Source organism: Pholis gunnellus (assembly GCF_910591455.1).
Source record: "Pholis gunnellus genome assembly, chromosome: 1".
Classification (NCBI taxonomy): domain Eukaryota; kingdom Metazoa; phylum Chordata; class Actinopteri; order Perciformes; family Pholidae; genus Pholis; species Pholis gunnellus.
In genome coordinates, this window is record NC_136528.1 from 21,199,126 (window position 1) to 21,219,475 (window position 20,350).

General features: G+C 39.1%; 1 protein-coding gene across 1 annotated transcript in view; it reads left to right on the forward strand.

Annotated features, from left to right (window-relative positions):
• Positions 1-20,350, forward strand: part of galnt18b (UDP-N-acetyl-alpha-D-galactosamine:polypeptide N-acetylgalactosaminyltransferase 18b) — a gene marked incomplete at its 3' end in the record, with an annotated part of 67,982 nt that overhangs the window by 38,940 nt on the left and 8,692 nt on the right. The window contains exons 6-8 of the mRNA XM_079160828.1: positions 568-682; positions 15,492-15,677; positions 19,124-19,261. Of these exons, the coding sequence (XP_079016954.1) occupies positions 568-682; positions 15,492-15,677; positions 19,124-19,261 (439 nt within the window). The remainder of the gene's footprint in view (positions 1-567; positions 683-15,491; positions 15,678-19,123; positions 19,262-20,350) is intronic.

Sequence of the window (20,350 nt, forward strand, 5' to 3'; positions counted from 1 at the left end):
TCAGCAACAGGGGGCGTTGGTGTTCGTACACAGGACAACGTAACGGCCATGGATGTGTTAAGATAAAGGCAGTGAAAGTGTGAGGGGCACTAGATCTGAAGGGGGTTATTTGTTTGGGTGATGAGTTCAAATAATCCTTTCTCCAGAATCACTGACTCCACCTTTTAAAGCAGTACTCAATTATTTGATTTAAACATAGCTTAACCATGTCATGTGATATGCTACTTCAGTACACTTTCAGAACAACCACCACAGAAAATTGAACATGAGCATTGAATATACAGGAATTCACATTATAGACATGACCACTAACTACCCCTGTAAAAATCCACAATTTAGCACACTGACCATACATGGTCTAGCCATATACTAGACTTCAATCTAGTCTTAAGTAACAAATGCTACACCCTGCTAAGAGGTCATTTGTGTAGCATTCATGAGCAAGTCATATGTTATCAACATCACATGTTTCTTCTTTTCCTTGCTGTTACTATAGCAACTGTGCCAGGCAAACACAACCTGCAAACGACAAACCAACCTGATCTTCATAATATTTTATCCCCCCAGGAGCCCGGCCCTGATTGGCTGCTTCGTGGTGGATAGGCTGTACTTTGAGGAGATCGGTTTGCTGGATGAGGGGATGGAGGTGTACGGGGGAGAAAATGTGGAGCTGGGCATCAGGGTGAGTAATAATGTCACCCCGAGGTCATGGGCCATTGTTCATCCAGGTAAAGTATGCGAAATTAACTATGATAATGACACCTAATGGCTGTTGGGAGCAAGGTCACTGAGAGCCCCATTGTCTTTTCTTTTTTTTTTACTGAGCTCATTGAAAAAGTGTAATTTAAAAAATGATTTGCAGGTGGAGTGACAGCTAGTTAAGAGATGAGAAGTAGAGCTTTAAAGAATGTAGGATGTCCAGCCAACAGCGACACTCAGCCCATTGGTTCCTACTGAAGACAAGTATATAGTTTTATTCTCTATACTTACTGCAGTCTTCTACAGACGTTACTCAAACAGCAGTAAATAGTGCAAGTGTTTGGGACTATTAGCCCCGGATGAATACACCTTTGGTGCTCTAGTGAGTATTTACAGCAGCAGGACAGTGTATGTGGGATTGAGTCTAAATACCGTAAACCACAGTACTCAAGCTGCTAGTCGACTTGAGCCCTTCCTCTTCTCCGGCTTCCTCCCACAGTCCAAAATCATGCAGGTCAGTTTGATTGTTGACTCTAAATTGCCTGTAGGTAAGCTAAGTGTGATTGACTGGCATCCTGTCTAGGATGCACACTGTCTCTGCGCGGCTCCAGCCCTCACGACCTTGTAGAGGATATGCAGCCACAGATAATGGATGGATTTTATTAATTACATTTTCTGTACATTTTATTTTCCAACATGAAACTCGTCAAAGCCCTCTCCACACTGCCAGGAGTAAAAATCCTTAATATATGTGTTTTTAAAATGGTCTCTGGTGACCTAAAGTAGCACATTTCTAATACAGTGACTCTAGAGATATTTGAATCTGCATTAATTACCTACCATGTGTATTTTTTTACTGTCAATAGCAGCATTGTTCATTGACAAGAATGGAGGCCATAGTGGCTCTGTTGTGACATCAGGCTTTGGCTACATAGACAATGTTTGTAACTATGATTACTTCGTTGTTGGTTTTGGGCTCTTCGTGGGATTTGTAACCAAATGAATAACAATACTTACATGTTTTGACAGGAATAACACTGTGGAGGAAGTTAACCTTTTAACAAATCACTGCTAATTCATTCTGAAGTCTGACTGATCACCTTCATCCCCTGGTGCTCCAACTGAAGCACATTTGAGAGTTGTAACACTCAAAGTCATCGTTAACATTAGCAGTGATGTGTGAAGAGAGCGCCGGCATTGTTCAAAGCAGATAGACGCACTGTGTACGTACTTGTGTCGCAGTCCTCTCACAGCGCTACACTTCATTTGTACACCATCACCAACACTGACTTGGATGAAAATCAGTTGGTGTGATGTGCTGTTAAGTTGAGCGGTACGACAAGCAGACGGGCCAGAGAAAGAACGACCCTCCACAGGGAAACCTAATGATAGCATACATTAATGCAGCTATCAGCCTTTTCAATAACAGCAAGAAGCTAGGGACAACTCCTCCTCAGCTCCACACTGACTAGATTGCACTATGAGAAGGAAATGGAGACAAGCTTACGACAGGGCGCTGAATGTGAAAAGATCCATCCTCGCTAATGACAGAGATGCAATCATCAGTAAAAAAAAAAAAAAGGGCGATTAGTCCCATAAGTCATTTTCCTCCAGAAATTACATGCTTTTAGAATTCCTGGGCCTGATAATAATGATTGCTTTATAGCTGGACACATTGATGATTTTATCGCATATATTATAAACCAGGGTCGTATCCCTATGGATAAACAGTTTGATTAATGTCTGTTCTTCATTGCTCTGTAGTTTCAGTTCATTGTAACACTTTGTGTTGTTTACTTGCTTGCTTGTGTTGGACTGAAGGAACTCGCCCTTGCCTGGAGGTTAATGTAGTTTAGAGTTCAGTAAAGCTTTTGTAACAGAGGGTGACACAGAGAGCTGAGAGCTACAGCACAAGGCTGGTGGACCTTGGCTTGGCCCCAGATTAGCAGTCCCATAGCATGGTCTGTCTGTCTGCTGCGTATTGGTCATGCCTTAAGACCACCTGCCAGCACACAGACTGGCTGCTGACGGATCCTCGGAGACACACTCAAACCAGGCCAACAGCTACAGGCTTTGGCTGAGGCTCGAAAGGGATGTCCTGGGTAGTGTGAGGGTGGAATGAGCCGCTGCTCTCTGTTCACATTTGGTCACAAAGTGGAAGCTGAATATTTCTATCACAATGTACAAGAATTATCATTCTGATGAGGCATTATGTCACAAATGATGCATTCATTTTATGTGCCCATGTGTTCTTTACATCCGGCTCAAGACGTATATTTCTGTTACCCAACCCAAGTCCCAGAGACGATTAACCGATCCCGACCCAGACAGGCATTCTTTTTTGTTTTCATCCGAACCGCCCGGGCCGACGGAGTTAATGTAAGCTTAAGCACTGAGTCTGTTACCCCGTCAGTGCCCTGACAGTCACTCAAATAACAAACCCCAACACTGAACAAGTCCATCACAGGCAGTAGGTCCAGCCTTTTTATTTATTTGTACGCTGTATTTTCACTTTAAAGAACTTGAAGCACCATGTCAAGTGGGCCGATCCCAACCCTGACCCAAACCCGGACATCATTTCTAAATATTTGTCCAAACCCGACCCAGCCTGAGTATCCTCACTCTAATATGCTAATGAAGTGGCGTGTGTGTTGTTGCGCTGAACAAGGCTTTAGAAATCCCTATAAAATCAGATGTGAATTAAGCAGACTTTTATTTTGAAGGGTAGATATCAACACAGTGTTCCAGTGTTTCATAAATTGCCATGTCATTATATTCTTATGTGAATAAATGTGAATGTAGAATTCGTACACTTTCCTAGAGATGAATCTGGGTTGAGGGTTCCAGCCTCTGCTACTGCTACTGCTTTTTACCCTTAAAGGTGTCATAAGCAACTGATATGAGACTGAAAAACTATCACATTTACATCTGTAGGAAAGGGGTCAAACCCAAATATCTGAGGATTCACTAACGGTCAATGCATTTGTTTGATTCTACCACCGCAGCAATGGCGGCAGCGTGAGAGAGCACATCACATAAATCAGCTGGCGGATTCATCTGCTGACCAAAGTGTATGTGTTGCACTTTCAAAAGCTTCTCTTTGGAGTTTAGTCCTGAGCCTTTATCCAAAAGAGACCTTGTGAATTCAGGGAATTTATGATGATGCCATCTGTGGCAATAAATTGATGAAAAATAATCCCGGGAAGCTTGGCCCTTATCCACTATAAAACACAGTTACAGCACTCACTGTCTGTCTGAGCTTCAGGTCACAGTGTGTTGATTTTTTAGATAGGTGTGCAGAAAGCCTAAGATAAGAAGTTTTGTGAAGCAGTCACTCAAGTCAGATTGTATGGTGGAACAGAAAGCAAATTGGACAGGACCCTGAAACAGAATTATAATACAAAGGATCTCCCAAAACACCTGTGAATACTGGGTGTTGTGCCAGTGAAGTACAGCATGGAACAATGCATCACAAAAACACTAAAGCAGACATCATCACTCTCAACCACTACCAGGAAGGTTGAGTTGAGAAATGAGGATCATTGAGGACTGTGAAAAACAATTATGAGATGGGCTTTGTGCACAGTTTTTATGGAAGGAGCATTAATTAAACACCATTACTGTCATAATTGACATGATTTACACATTAGATTGCACCCTAATAAATGCAATTCGTATTCAATATAAGCAACATGTATTATTATCTGCATGAGCATTTTAAGTAGCAATGTAAAAAAAGCACAGATAACACAAAGAATAAATAAAAGACCAGGTCTTTACAGTGACACATTATTCTGCTATAATACTTAACAATACAGTATTGTCATTAATCAGACTTTGGCAGCTTGAAAGATGAGATCAACTGCCAATTAAAAATAATTTTCATCATGTAATCAATTCATGCAAGTATACAGACATATAGTACGTAAAACAGAAGACGTGACTAAGTTGACTCAGCATTAACAGTAACCATGAATAAATGACTGATGAGCCGTCTCTTGTTGATGCACACATGAACACAAAGATTCTAAAGTTACATTAAAATGTGCTGTTTTGCCCTTTTCCATCGATTGAAAGGTGCAAAAGATTTAGAGTTCTGTGTAATCACACAGGACACGGTCCAAAAGTTGCACTATAATGATGCTGAGACTGTAAACGTAGAAGAGCAGAGAGTTTAATGCTGAAAATCTATTGAACCCTGCAGCGTAATCTCACACCAACAGTACAATCAATGAGAAAGTCTTTTGTCCGAGAGAGGTAATGTGAACGGTACTGTAGCCCTCTAGTATAATTATAAGAAATATCACCGCTTCATGCAATATAAAACAGGCATAGTTAAATATAGTAATGCTACTAGAACGATAATTAAATTCTAACAACGGTTCAAACGGTTCACAGTGACCAGAAAGAGGCTTGTAATATTCCTATAATGTACTGTAAAGAATAATTATTTATATAAGGGACATATTAACAGAACACAGCTATGAGCTGCCTGACCTCTAACAAACAGTCCACTAACTTAACTCTGATGAGCTTCATTATTCTGGCTCATTTGTTTTAGAATTGATTTTAAAATTGTTCTAATCACCTACAAGGCTTTACATGGCAGCGCTGCAGAGTACATCGCTGACCTTTGTTTGTGCTTTTAAAGCACATTATTAACCGTTGTTTCTGAAAAGTGCTATACAAATAAACCTTGACATTATAACTGTATTACAGCAACATAATGATCATAGTTAACCACAGTGTCACTCCACATTACTACAGACAAAGCTATCATTATAGTAGTAACATCAATAAACGTCATTTTAAGAACATTTCTGAAGTGTGACTAAAGAGACTTAAATCTATCTAGATATTATATAATATAGATTTGATCAAATATACTACATCAAATGTTTTTTCTTTTTTTTATAAGTCTTAAGTACTGTTTTTATATTTCACTATACCAGCTGATGTTGTGGTTTCCCTTACGGACGTATTGCCGTGGACAGGAGGGGAGTGATATTGAAATGATATTGGAGTGATATCGGAGGACCAGGTGAGGTTGAACACATTGTGGCACAGTGTGGTTTTTAAAGAAACCCTCTATGGCAGATTCAGTAGCACAGAGTAAATACTGAAGCTTGAACGTGGATCTCCATGGAGAGGATGGATCAGATTTGATCAGATTTGACAGATCTGGTTGATGGCAAACCTGCGGGACCAGTTTTTGAGCGCAATATTTGCTTTGTGCAATGTTAACCTTATTTTGTTTTTCACACTTCTTTCTGTGCTTTTCTTCCAGTATCTCTGAATTTATCAGTGGACAATCTTTCTTGAGCCATCTCCATCTGATAACATATTATTCATGGGCTTATTCTACCCTGCATACAGTTATTTATTGCTTTGCGATATGAAAGTAGATATGCCTTGATTTACATATTTATCCCCTCAAATAAACATCTTGCAGAAGGCGGCATACTCTGCAAAAATCGCACAGCTCCAGGTAACAACAAAATTCAAGTTCAAGTATGAAAATTTAGCGTCAAATTGTATTTTTTATTATCATCAGCAAAATCTGGTGGTTTCATTAATGCTTTATTGAAAATATCTCATTGTGTTATGTATCCAGAAAGGAGCTTATAAAGGTTATTGTGGAGACAGAGAACTTGTTTGATGATTGTGTGAAATGTTTCACCTCTGAAGGTGTTATTCTGTGTGCAGAGAGTTGTGTTTTAACCTGTTTGAATGTTTGTCTCACATTCACACTTCTTTGTGCTGATGACACTTGTGTGGAGGAAGGAAGCGGCGTCGATTGAAAAATAAATCAAGTCCCTAGTCAAAAAGATATTCAGCTCTGTGTTGGTTCAGTTTCACGTCAAGACAGCAAAATTGCTTGTTGGTGCGAGGGCTGCAGGCTTTTTGATATTTGGTAATAACCTGCTCTCAAGTGGTTGCAACTGGTGGGGTTTCCCCAGTACAGATGTGCCAAGAGATTCTTGTCACTGCAGAATAAAATTATTTATATACTGTTACTTCTGCAGATAGAATCAGTCCACTGCATATCCTTCACCTCAACACTTGAAGTCTTGTTCATAAGATAGACGAGATTTGACTACTTTTCACAAGCAAGGTTGCGGTGTTACGTTTTTTAGGGAAACATGGCTCAACAGCTCTGTTAATAATGCTGAGATAGAATTAGAAAACTATACAGCCATTAGGGAAAGACAGGAACCACAAAGGAGATGGTGTTTTTAGTGCATGTGATCGTGCCCCACTGGTTAGCTGATAATGCTGCACCAACTGACAACGTCGTAGCGGAAGCGTAGCCCCCACCCTGTTTGTCCCCCTTTAAGAAAACACTGTTAGCTCTGTCAGCACTTTCACCTTAGTGTGTACTGTTAGCGCTGTTAAATTTCAAAAAGCAGGGCTATTGACTGTGGCCTAAGTGATCGTTATTTCATGTTCTGCAAACAGAAGATTCAGAAGCCTGAACAACTGAATCAAAGTCAGATCTCTTTAGTACAACACTAGTGAGGTACAAAATATTTAAGGGGTTAGTCTCCAGTTTTTAAATATGCAGAGGTGAATAAAGATTTGAGTCGTTTTAATAATTGTTTTTGGCAGCCGTTGATGAACTTGCTCCAGTTCTCCCTGCTCATTTTATCCCCTCAGGTGGCTCAGACTGGGCGAGAGAGTATTTTATTTTAATATGGGAAAGTACTCGTTTTTACATCCACTAACAGTTATGTGGAACGGGTTAGCTGCTGGCTGAGTACAGAGATGGGCAGTATTTCTATTACTTGTATTTGAAATACGTATTTCAATTACTTTTGAGTATTTTGTAATTTGTATTTGACTGGGCCGATTAAAAATCTAATGTAATTTGTAACAAAATACTTTAGAGTGGAGTAATTTTGTATTTAAAATACTCAAAATACTTTTTCCACGAATCAAAAAACAGTTCACGAGTTCAGTCTTCAGATCTTCAAGTTCAACGGATTGTCTGTCAAGTTAAATATTGTATCTGAGTGTGACAGATGTCAACTATACTTTATGTCTGGGTCTGGCTACATAGCCTATTGTATATACATGGTGATGGTTAAAATATCAAGCTAGCGATCGATGCTAACATGCTAATGATGCTAGCATGTTGTCTAGGCTAGTGCATAACCAGTGTTTAGCAAGTTAACTTATCAGTGGAGTAGCTAGCTATAGGAAGAGGGAGATTGGGAGCTTGTATGTCATATGTGATGAATATTTTCTTGTTGATACAAAGCCAAAGTTTATGGGCTGTTAAGTCCAATTAATACAAATATATATATATATATATATATATATATATATATATATAAAGTTGTTGTCTTTCAATAGCTTTGCTTAGTTACACTGACATTCCGTGACTGTTCTTCCTTTTTGTGGGGTTCACCAGAGCTTCGTGTACATTATATAGCACAAACCTGAATGCTCTGCTATACCAAATTGTGAGAAAACAGAAAATCCAGAAAAAAGTATTTCCTATATTTTAAATACAAAATACATGTATTTTGTTACATTTTCTGGCACCAGTATTTTGTATTTTGTATTTTGTTGTAATACATTTATTTGGGGGTATTTTGTATTTTGTATCAAAATACATTTTGATGTATTTTTGCCCATCTCTGGCTGAGTAGCAGCTGGTCCTAAATGTAACTAGTGAATCGGTTGAGTTGAAGTGACGCAGGTTCTGAATACCCATCTTGTTTGTTTTAGTTGTTCATGCATTTCATGGGAATTTGTGTTGGGTGGGTTAGGGAAACATGTGGTTTCGAAGCCTGTCAGTTAGTTTAGTATTGATTTGTGTATTAATTATTAAATTGGTTGGGTACCTTGTATTGTTGTATATGTACTGTAGTGCTGCCTTTGCTCTCCGTTTGGAAGAAAACAACACACTCCACTGTGGAGTTTTCGGATGAATTTGACTCAACATAAATAACTCAACATAAATATAAAGACATTTAAATCTCAAAGAAATGATTGTCATTTTATTAGATAGTGAATAAACAGACTGCTAAAGATATGATGTAAAAATAAGAAGACAACAAGAATAAAGCTAGTTAGGCTAAAAAAAAACAGTCCCTGGATAATTAGATTACACAAACATCCAATTAAGAAACTCATTGGCTTCTCTTCCCTTCTAGAAAACTCCATGTTTCTAGTTAGATGGAATGTGATGGTAAGTGGTACATTAATAATTCAAGGCTATGACTTTTCACATGGCTGTCTGCATGCATTACTGCAGCCCTGTCTCCTACAAATTACATTTATATGCATTTATTCTTCATTAGCGATTTATGTTCAAGGACACCGTTCAGAGCCAAGTCAGGGTCAGCAAAAATAAAAATGATGGTGGATGGCTATGTAGAACATTTACCTTCAAAATGGGCAGCCTGGCTTCATTTCCCATGTCAAATTAACAATCAGCATTGGGATTTTTTGGGGGGATTTAGAGGGTTGGTTAGCCCTCTAAATTTGCAGAAAAAAGAACATGTCTTCTCACTTAGTTCTAGAAGTATTGAGCCATGTTAATAGTTTTGGTTTAATTGGTCCTGGTTTTGAGAAACGGGTGTCGAACACTGCCTCCACTCAAATACAGTAGAGATGAATGAAATTTGATTTGAGTGCTCACAGCACTGAAGCAATTATTTTGTCACATTCAACTGTCACATTGACTGATTGTCAAGATAAGTGGTGGACAGAAGAATTGACTATTATTTCTAAAGAGGTTTATTGTAGAGCTGCAACAAAGGATTACTTTCACTATACTTTAATCTGATGATTATTTTTTCTTTATTATTAGAGACCTTTATAAAATGATAGAAAATGGTGAAAATGCCTTTCCCAAGATGTCCTATTCAGTTTACTATCATGTAAAACAAAGTAAAGCAGCAAATCTTTATATTTGAGAAGCTAGAACCATTGTTAGTTTTTGTTTTAGCATTTTTGTAAGTGTAATGTGGACAGAAACAGTTAATATGTCTGCTGTTTGTTTGCACATAGTGATCTTGCAGGATTTAAGTGTAGGAAGTTGAATGTTTGAATAGACTCATATTGTCTGATGATTATTGCAGTTTTCTTGGACCAGATTGCCGTTACAAGTTTTATTCAAACATGAGATCACTATGTAAAATTCTCAGCACAAGATGGGAAATGACTCGGATAAAGATGTTGTCAAGTTACATCACCTGTGTGACTCTGTTCAATCATAACTGTGTGTTTCTGGAAGCTGAAGGACAGCAGTGGAGACATATTGTGTCTTTCCTTCTCCACAAGTTGTTTTAGGATTGCCTGTAACTGCTTCTGTGGAGAGGATGGGAAATGTACTCCTCCTTTTCTGACAGCAGACAGAGCGGGTTGATACACATACAGTGGAAACTCCACGGCAATTCTCTGCACTGCTTCAATGAGCTCTGGGCAGCAAAAGAGGAAGCTCAGCTTTACCTTAAAAGTGAGTCTTTGCTTTGATGTGAAGGCTTTTGTCATCAAAAAATACTGAGGAAATGTGAAATGAATGCAGTTGGAAATATTAGCGTTATTTTAAAGGCAGTTAGGGTTTCTGGGGGTGCAGGAGAGGTGGTGCAGGGAGGTGAAAGCAGATAGATACACTGTCTGGATACACAGACAGGTATGGAATGAAAAATGAAAATTCCTAAAGCAGCATAAATCAAAGACATATATGGTGCAAAATGTTCCTGAGGTTTGGCTCATTCTGTCAGGAGGCTGCAGAAATGTGTCTTTCTTTTTCTTTTGCATTTCTTTTCAAGTTTGACAATTATCATCAACAAGGTGGGGCCACGTTTCCACATGAGGACGCTTGTAACATCATTGGTCCACATGTATCCTACTAAACTATCAAAGGAGGTTTTGGTCGTATATTCATAACATTTTTATACTCAAGTTTGACAGCCATGTTTCATTAGATTTCTGTATTTAATTTATATTTTACACCTTCTCATCCAGAAGATACTGCCTTGGTTTTGGATGTAATGACTGAGTAGACTGAACCTCTTCTTTGTTCTATTCATTGTGGTACCCTGCTAAAATAAAAGAAAGAAAGAACGATGCTGGGCTCCTATCATATCCTTACACCTAGGGGTATTCAAATGTCAGTCAGCTTTTATTAAAGGGCACGATGTTTATAATGAAAATGCACCCTACCTCATCATATCCCCACATCCAGCTTGCAGTGATGACTCATGGCATGACTGATGCATGGTTCTCCAGATCTCAGTCCGCCCAGCTTGATATCCTCTTTTTCGAATCCTCTGGTGTTTGTTCTCTCAGAGAAGGACTGGAAACTAATATATACTGTACCTCTCTTACGATTGATTGTTTATAGGATCGTAAAATACTTTTCAGAAATACATTTGTGAGAGTAGCACTCAGTAGTAACAAATGAATAATGATAGAAGTTCATGTAGGGAATCGCTGTAACTTGATAATGTTAGGGTTTATTTCTGTAACAAGGTGATAATGGTCAAAAATATACCAGAGTAATAATGGGGTATCTTTTTAATGATAATGAGGGGGTAACAATTCAATAGGCTCCACTCTCCTTAGTTACTGTTGCTACCCCTGTCAAAGTCTCTGATACCACTGTGGGTTGGTTTTCAGTTTTCAGCTGACCCATGCACAATGCTTCAACCTGTGGAGAATTTCAGAGCTTCACACACTTGCTGTACCTAGTTACAGTTGCTAAGCCATGATATGACAATAGTCTCTCCATAATAATGGAGCATAGGGATAAATGGGTAGCCCCATATTAGGGTAAAATGTGCAAATATACTGCTCCTGTTGAAAATTGCCGGAGAAGCTTTGTGTTCAGCCAGTCTAACAATACTGGGGACATGCATAAGCAGCAGAGAAATGTGGTTTGAAACATTTTATGTTTGCCTTGATCCTTTTTTTAGCCGTGAAAATGTTGGAATCCATTGCAACTGACACAACGTAAAGCTGCTGCTGTTCTTAGTGAAGAAAAAAAAAGAAAGACATGTTACAGTCGCCTTTCAAGCCTGCAGGGGGTGAGCGTTTGACAGTCTAAAGATAGATTTAGTGTGGAGTACTTTAAAGCAGCGAACCATACACAAACGAGGTTGCAAAAGGTTCATGAAATTTTTAAGTAGATTGAAAATCTAACTATTAAGCTGGAGATTGTATTTTTTGTGATTCAAATTAACATATTGCTCCTCCATAAAACAGCATCATTACTATGCTTCATGTCCTCAAAGATTTTGCGAACTCCCATCAAAATCCACATTAAGCCTGTAGACGCCCTGCTTGGTAACTGGCACCATTGTAGACAGAAAAATTAATAAAGCACTTCCACTTGCATTACTTTTACATTAAAGGTATTTAGCTCTTGCTCTTATCCAGCAGTAAAGAATTAGCTTAGGCTCAGGCTAATGGCGCCCTGATAATAGATCTGAGCAAACACTGCTGTAATGTGAGACCTTCTCTGCCAGAAAAATAAATTAGAGGCAGAACAGCGAGATCAGATTTAGACAGGAGCATATTTGCAGGAGGATGTGGCACAAAAGGGGTGTGATACGAGTGGGAGCAGGGGACGCCAGGCATTTCTCGAGGAGATGAGCTTTTAAGTTTACAAGGGAAGGGAGTGGATGTGCAGTCCTGACTGAGATTGTTCCGTCGCTGTGGAGTCAGGGAGACTGGGTGGAGTCAGGACCTGACTTTTAATAACACAAAGTAGACCAAAAGTGGTGGAGTGGTGATTGGATTTGTTTGTATTGAAGTGGGTGCAGTGTAATACTACTCCTAAATGACGTGGACCAAGTGTCAGAATTTTTTTTTATTTGCTGTTCATTTTACAACTTTTTGACAGCATGAAGGTGAAATCTCTCATCCAAGATCAAGCCACCGTCTTGGAGTAAAGTGTTGTGTAGTGTTTTTTTGCAGACGCTGTTGAGCCGTGCTTTCTGCTTCAGCAGCACACTAAGAAATTGTATGAGTCATGCATGCAAATTAGATATTGGGTTCCAAGGAGGAGTGCACTATTAGGAATATCCCACTGTATACAAATGTTACATTTTGAATGGAATAACAATGCAGCCCTGCGTAGTAATGGACGTCTTCTGCTGTATGTTGACAGTAATGACCCATTTCTTGTGATTCATTCGGAGAATAGGCAGCAGACGATTAGTGGTTAACTGCAGGGGGCGTCACAGACAACAATTCTGAGGCATTTCTTTTCATTGTCTGAAAGGAAAGTTGACACTGAAGAATGGAGGCAGAATTATTTTGGGGGGCCAATGTTGCATACAAACTGTAATTGACTGTGGCTTTTTTGTTCCAATGTTTCACTGCGCTGTTTTGCAGCTTGAACAAATCTTCAAAGTCGTGTGTTTGGTCGGGTTCGGAGGGATAAAACCGCGACAGATTATTTTCGTTGGCCCACCACTTTGGTCAAGACTTAAATATCTCAGGGAGTAAATCCTCAGAAGCAATATTTTTGACCTTTTTACTTGACAAATGAATCATATTGTTAGTCAATTATCAAAATAGTTGGCTGTTAATATTCTGCTAATTGTCTATATAACTAAAAATAAAGTACTCAGCATCAACTACTGTTGCAACCAGGAACTATTTGGTCGGATCAGTGTGCTGATCTGTATGTTAGCATGGCTGGACTTGAGGTGTCTTTGTTGTAATTGCTGTAACAATATTTTTTAACTGTGGGTAAAATGATGTAATTCATCTGCTTTTGGAAACGGCACACAAACAAGAATATTATCAGTCAGTAATCTGGAGTTTCAGTGTGACGCCAGGACACCACCGCAGCTGCCACAACTAACTAGTTTCTATTGAATTTAAATACCACATGAGCCTTTAATTCAATATTACTTACATAATATCTACCCAGACTGAGATGACAAGCTCAATTCTTTGTCCATCTTAAAATTGGGGAAATTAATTATACATGATGTTCCTCATATAGCTTCACAGTCTGGGTTTTTATATTGATATTTTAATCAATGGCCTCCCAGAGAAATCTCACTGTTGAAATACTGCACATGTTCAGCCTTGTCCTGCTGCCTGTTAACAAGGTGTAAGTGTGTAAATACATAGCGCGTTAGATCATTATGTTCATAATGCTCTGCTAATTACCAGCTGTGTATTCTAAATGTGGGACCTCCAGCAGGGTCAGGGTTTACTGTTGTAAAAGAACCTGAAAAACATATATGATTTTTAAATCTATAGAATATTTAATAAAAACACTGAAAAGGCAAATTTCCCTTGAATATCAGTGACAAAACACCAACGTGTTATGGCCACATCTGCTTGACTCCCAGTTCAGTGGCCACAGAAAGTGTTAGTGTACCGATCACATCCACATGTCGCATCATCCTTAATGATGCTCATCTGCACCAAACACTGTATATGTTCTTTGGCAGCAGGTTCTTTCATGCAAATTACACTTTTTGCTTAAACACGAAGGATGTCAGCTGCACAAGATGATCCTCACAGAGCAGCACAGCCGGATGATTTTAACTTTATTCATACTGAAACTCCGGGTGTCCTGGACTAATGTTAAGCTCAGCGCATTGAAGTGGTTTCTGAGGATCCTCCACAGACTCTGGTAGTGACATCTCCTTTGATGACCCCATACAAATGAGAGCATGTAAATAGAGGAGCACATCTCCATTGCTTCTGCTGAGTCTTTGAATTGCTTTGCGATACCATTCAAATCCTTCAGATACTAATCAGCAGCATTGTGCGGCCTAATTCATTTCGTAATTCATTTCCCTTCAAGCTTTGATTCTCAAATAGTTCTCGTCAAAGTTTTTGTAACTCAGAAATTCACATCCTTTTTGATGCATTACTGTTCATCAAAAGATGACAAAATAATTTGAAATGTTAATAACTGATATGGGCAATTAGGCCTTTTAATGAATGCATAAGAGAATATTACACTTATTATGATGCTACAAAAAAAAGTGTCATCGCATGCACACAAAATACATTTACAAAATGTTGTATTGAGTCGTCATGAGAGAGAGTCTTTTATTGTCACCATTTGTTGGATAGATGTATTACATTCAGGTAAAGCTTGCAGAGGTCCCTGCACCAGAGTCTGGAGCCTCCCAGAGGTCTTCATTATATGAGGTGCCTAAAAGCCAGTGCCACTCGGTCTGCTCCTCCTGTGCACTGGGACATTAAAGTTTCCCACCACAGGGACTCCCTCCTCACAGTCAAGGGTACAGTAGGCTGCAGAGGTGATGATGAAGGGCCTCCGCTTGTTTGCCAAAGCGTGCTTCAAGCCGCCTAGAAGTGATACCATCGTGGCCCTCCTAAATGCTCTCAAACCTCAGTGTGTTTTTAAGTCTGTCAGTAGAATCAGAACGAGATAGGTGCATTAATAAAACGACATTGACTGATGAGAAGAATAGAACAATGGAAAAGAATGAGGGTTCATAGCTCCACACAAAATAAAATCAAGTTGAGTCAGTAGTAAAATTGTGTTTTTCATTAGATTCAAGTTAATTAAATAGCAACTGAAGGAAACTGAAACTTCTTTCTTTCTCAAGTAAATGTATTTAAACATTATTTCAGGGCTCCTAACTTCTAGCTATAGCATCAACATCAGGTGCAACAGTATGTCGCAGCAACGTCTGTGCAGCCTTTGGTGGTTTCAAGGCTGTGTGTGTGTGTGTGTGTGTATGTAATGTGACTTTTTGATTTCCTGAAGCAGACTGATTGCTAGTAGATGAATGACACCGTTCTCTTTTCTTTGTATTTGTAATGTCTGAAACCAGGTTTGGCAGTGTGGCGGCAGTGTTGAGGTTATGCCTTGTGCTCGCATCGCCCACATAGAGCGCGCTCATAAACCCTACACGGAGGATCTGACGTCTCACGTGCGGCGAAACGCCCTGAGAGTTGCAGAGGTGTGGATGGATGAGTTTAAAAGCCATGTCTACATGGCCTGGAATATTCCCATGGAGGTGAGTTACTCATGTTGTTTTTCTAATTAGTGCAATTGACAGATCTTATGTATTAAGTTTGGTGAGTTCCACATTGTAGCACATTGTTGTCACGATACAGCTTTTATCTGTGTGTAGTCTTCTATAACACAAAGGTGTCATTATCGTAGTCTTTCTGTTTTAGAAATATGTGACTGTATTTGTGTATTTTTTAAACTCTAACGTGTGAATTTCTGATTACATCTTCATGAATACAAAGAAACACTAGCATTTGCAGTACAATCACTCAGCAGTTGTACTTTTTTTTCATTTGAGGGACTCTGATGTAATCAGCAGCTCACTCCCATTCGGCATTTTTTTTGCAGAAATGTTTTTGCCTTTTGGCCTAGATGGGTTGCAGTAGATATGCTGACAGGAAATGGAGAGAGAGACGTTGACGTAATGTGGCATGCATCTTAACCATGGGGCCACTAACAGATTCCCTCAGTTTATCTGTATTAATGAATTCTGAGCTGTGGTCGCTACTAAAGGACCTTTTTTACTGCAGGGCCTTATGAGAGTAGGACATGATTGGATGTGCAGGGACATAGAATCTGGGTAAAAGTCAGTGTATTACATTAAATCAATCTGTTCCTTTAAAAAGTGTGATTTGTTTTTTATGGACAAGTGGTCAAAACCGAAACCACACAACTTCATCTGTGTAACTGAAGAGCAAAACGTACCCTCAAATTGCTGAACGTTTTTTTTGTAAAGCAGAAATCCATCTTAAGCTGTCCTCATCATGATGTTCTTTCAGCTTTGCAGTTTTATTGTCTGCTGAGGTAAAATTGTATGTGCTGAACTGCATGAACACAATCCTCAGTATGTACATGTGTCCCATTTTTCAAATGTCAGATGTCAGCCATAAACTGGCTGCAGGCTTAATTGACAGAAGGCAGAGTAGGATTTTTATGTCACCTAGACACAGGATTTGGTGTTGTTGCCTTTTGCATCATTATCCAAAGGTAGTATTAACACAGAAGTCCAAGTCAGATGTTAAAAAATAATGCACAAACCCACAAATATGAATACAGATGATGAATATATGGCACCAACAGGCAGCTCCATTCTGCAGCCGCCTAATCTAAATGTCAGGGGGTTGAATGTCATATGTTATCAGCTGCTCTCCTGCCATCACAGATGTTTAGTTGAATCAGGCCCCTAACACCTCCAGAAGGCTCAATTTAAATTATTTCGTGATACTTACAGAAATTCCTCAATTAAATATGTGCCACAGAATAAATGAATACGTAATGTGATTTAATAAAATGTTCTAAATGGAGACATTAGCAGTTAGAAAATTCGATACAAAGGACGACAATAACATTTTAAAAGATTAATTAAAGGATCTGGATTACAGCTGTGACTTGGTTGCAAAATTATAAATAATACAGAGAGAAAAAAGAAAACGTACATCATTCATTTTATTAAATTATTTATTTTTCAACAATTACTTCATTCTTTTAAATCTTTTTAATTGAGGCTTTGTGTTATTTGAGATGTTGAATAAAGACATATGCAGTGTCAACAAATGAAGTACAAAATGTCTCACAGTTTGCATGAGTCTAACTGATACAAAACGTATATGCTGCACGCTGCCTTGTGTATTTACGGTCGTATTAGTGTTATATCTGTGTTTTGTGAGACCGATTTTCATTTAATCTTGAACTGGATTCAGTAAATTGAAGTAAATAACCATACTTTGTCATCTTACGTTAAAGTTGCATCCCTCAAATGCTAAGTCAAATGTTTGCTCACTGAAGCTTTTTTCTTCTCCTGCATAATCTGTTTGAATATGTAAATCCACGTTATGAATAGATGAACATCTGCAGGCAATTCATTCAGTCAATAATGAGGCGTTTAACAGAGTCTGTACTCAAGAAGCATGAAATTTAACCCCAGCTTTAGCCCCCTGAATTAACTTCACTGCTAAATTGTCAGTGTTAATTTACCTCTGAGAGTGTAAAAATCAACACCGTGCTCATATGAAGTCCATCTGAGTACACTTTTTCTTTGGAGTACCAGAAAGCCAAATCAGCAACATTTGCACCCACTTTAGCTTTTGAGTTACGAAAGAGGCATCGGTGATGTTGATGATGATACAGCGTTCAACATGGGGTAGATGATAACATGCGTTGGTGGAAAAAGTACTCTTAGGTCAACTTAGGTCAAAGTACCCGCTTTTCAAAATTCTGCATTGCATTTCCTACTTAAGAAGAAGTACATTCGGAGCTAAATGTACTTGAAGTACAAAAGCACGATTACTCATTTTGGATCAAATGTGCCCCTCTGACTGATACTGTATGATGTTAGTGGAGTACGCTGGTGCATCAATGTGTTAGAAGCATTTTACTGTTGTCACTTTACATACAGTTTGGTAGTTTCATAGAAATAGAATGAGAGTAGAAGGGACATTGAACTGCTTACTCTGGTCATTTGACTAGTTCAAAACAAAATGACGATTGTTGTCAGTTGTTATGCTGACAACAAATGTCAGCGGGGCCGTGAAGTGTTTTACACCCACTAGTTTGAGATCTCCCTTTTAGCCTGCCTTCCACACTAAGCCAGCGTTTTCCTTTTTTCTGTCTCTTGTTGATGCTCATCATGTAGCCTACAATCACATGCAGTCATCGTGTGTCCTGGTGTGTGACAAATTCCTCTCTAGCAGAGAAGCAACGGAGGTAGTGCACAAAAGATGCCTCTCCATGCTTCATTCTACTCCACTGCATTTATGGTCCTCGGGGAGTCTGTGACTTGCCGCAATTAAGTCTTTTAGGGAAGTCAGCCCACTGCAATGGCAACGGTAAACATCAAAATGTCTCTGCCGCTTTGAACATCCTGCAATGCTGATGTAAATGTGAATGTTCACACTACTCTCATTCTATTTCTATGGGTAATTTAGGTAGTTTAGGTTAGGCCCCTCCAAAGGGTCCCAAGATGAACCTGAGGGCTTGTGAGATGGTGAAAATAAGTTCTGATACACAAATCTGAAATTATTCTCTCTTTTTTTTCTCTTTGGGCCTCAAACAGTTGTGTATGTGAAATTATTTGAAAAGTTTAGATGGGATGTTTTGATCTAAACAATGTATCGTATTCTTTAAGATTATATGCATGTTTTTCTATGTACACTATAAATCTGAAATGTAGTGGAGGGAAAAGTGCAACACTGGAGTAGTTCAGTCGTTGTTTTTTAAATCAGACCAGTAAAAAAATCAAAACCCTGCAGAAGCTTTTCAAATCCACAACAAACGGTTGCACAATGATCCTCAATGGCCCATTTACCGATTTGCTTCTCCACTAGCTACAGTCAATCAATTGTATGCTTTGTGTGCATCTGTGTGATTCTCTCCGTGTGTCTTTGTGTGCGTGTGTGTGTGTGTGTGTGTGCGTGTGTGTGTGTGTGTGTGTGTGTGTTTGCTTGAACCCAGGACCCGGGCATTGATATTGGCGATATCTCTGAGAGGAAGGCACTGAGGAAGAGGCTGCAGTGTAAAACTTTCCGATGGTACCTGGTCAACATCTACCCTGAGATGAGGATGTACAGTGACACCGTCGCATATGGAGTAGTAAGCCGCCTGCCTCTTCATCCCAAATGCAATCCAGCGTCTGCAAAAGCCAAAACAAGTATAAACCGTGCCTGAGCAAATCATTTTAATCCCTTGTGTTGGGATCCGGATGGCTGCTGTCAGAGCACAAACAGTTCACACAAAGAGGAGGTTTGCTGCAGCAACTTTCACTCTTTCCTTCTCAATTTAGAAGTTACAGAGTAATAATTGTTATTACTGTTAGATTACTGTAATGGAAATAGACACATATAGATTAATTTAAATAAAGATGTAGTATTTCCCACTTGAGGGCTTTGCAGCTGAATTTTATTAGTGAGAGACGCTAGAAAAAGTGACAGCCAATGGGGGTTGGCAGTGTTTCTTTTTGCCCATTCCTAGTTGTTCTCAAACAGCTTTATTTCCACTGTCCTCCCACCTCACATCACTGTGGTGAACCCTAATACACAGTGACACACAGACCGCAATATTATGGCACTGCTTTCTATGTTTTATGGGGGATTCTTTTTATTACAAACTGACAAATGGTGCATGAATATGGCGATGAAATAGACCGGCCTCATTACATTCATTTCCTCGAGTAAGTTGACCTCATTATTCTATATTTGCGACATGAATTTGATGGGTAAGTCAGTCGTGGTGGTTTGAAGAGTTGTTACATGCCAAGCCTCTTGCATGAATACATTTATTTTTTGTGCAAAAACTTTGACATTTCCGAAGAATGTTTTGAGGTCTAATTTATTCATGTGTCTTCCTCCTCCTCATCTAAAAATGTGGATGAAACGAGGTGCAGGTGGAGGCCAACTTTCCTCTACAGCTCTGTATGGCTCCGTATTCGCTGAGCCATGCCCACATAGAGCAGTACAATCGAATCTGAAGGATATCACGTCTCAGTCAGACACACATCACACATTACAGAAACTAAAGATGCTCTTAATGCCATTCTACTTTAAGCTGATGTTGTCCCCACAGGTGTCACTGTTTACTATATTTCCACTGGTAGACCTGAGCTGCCTGTGGATTTTACCGATTATTAGATAGAAGTAGATATCTCCTGAACCAATGGGGAGCTGAATCTTCCCATAGCTGTGT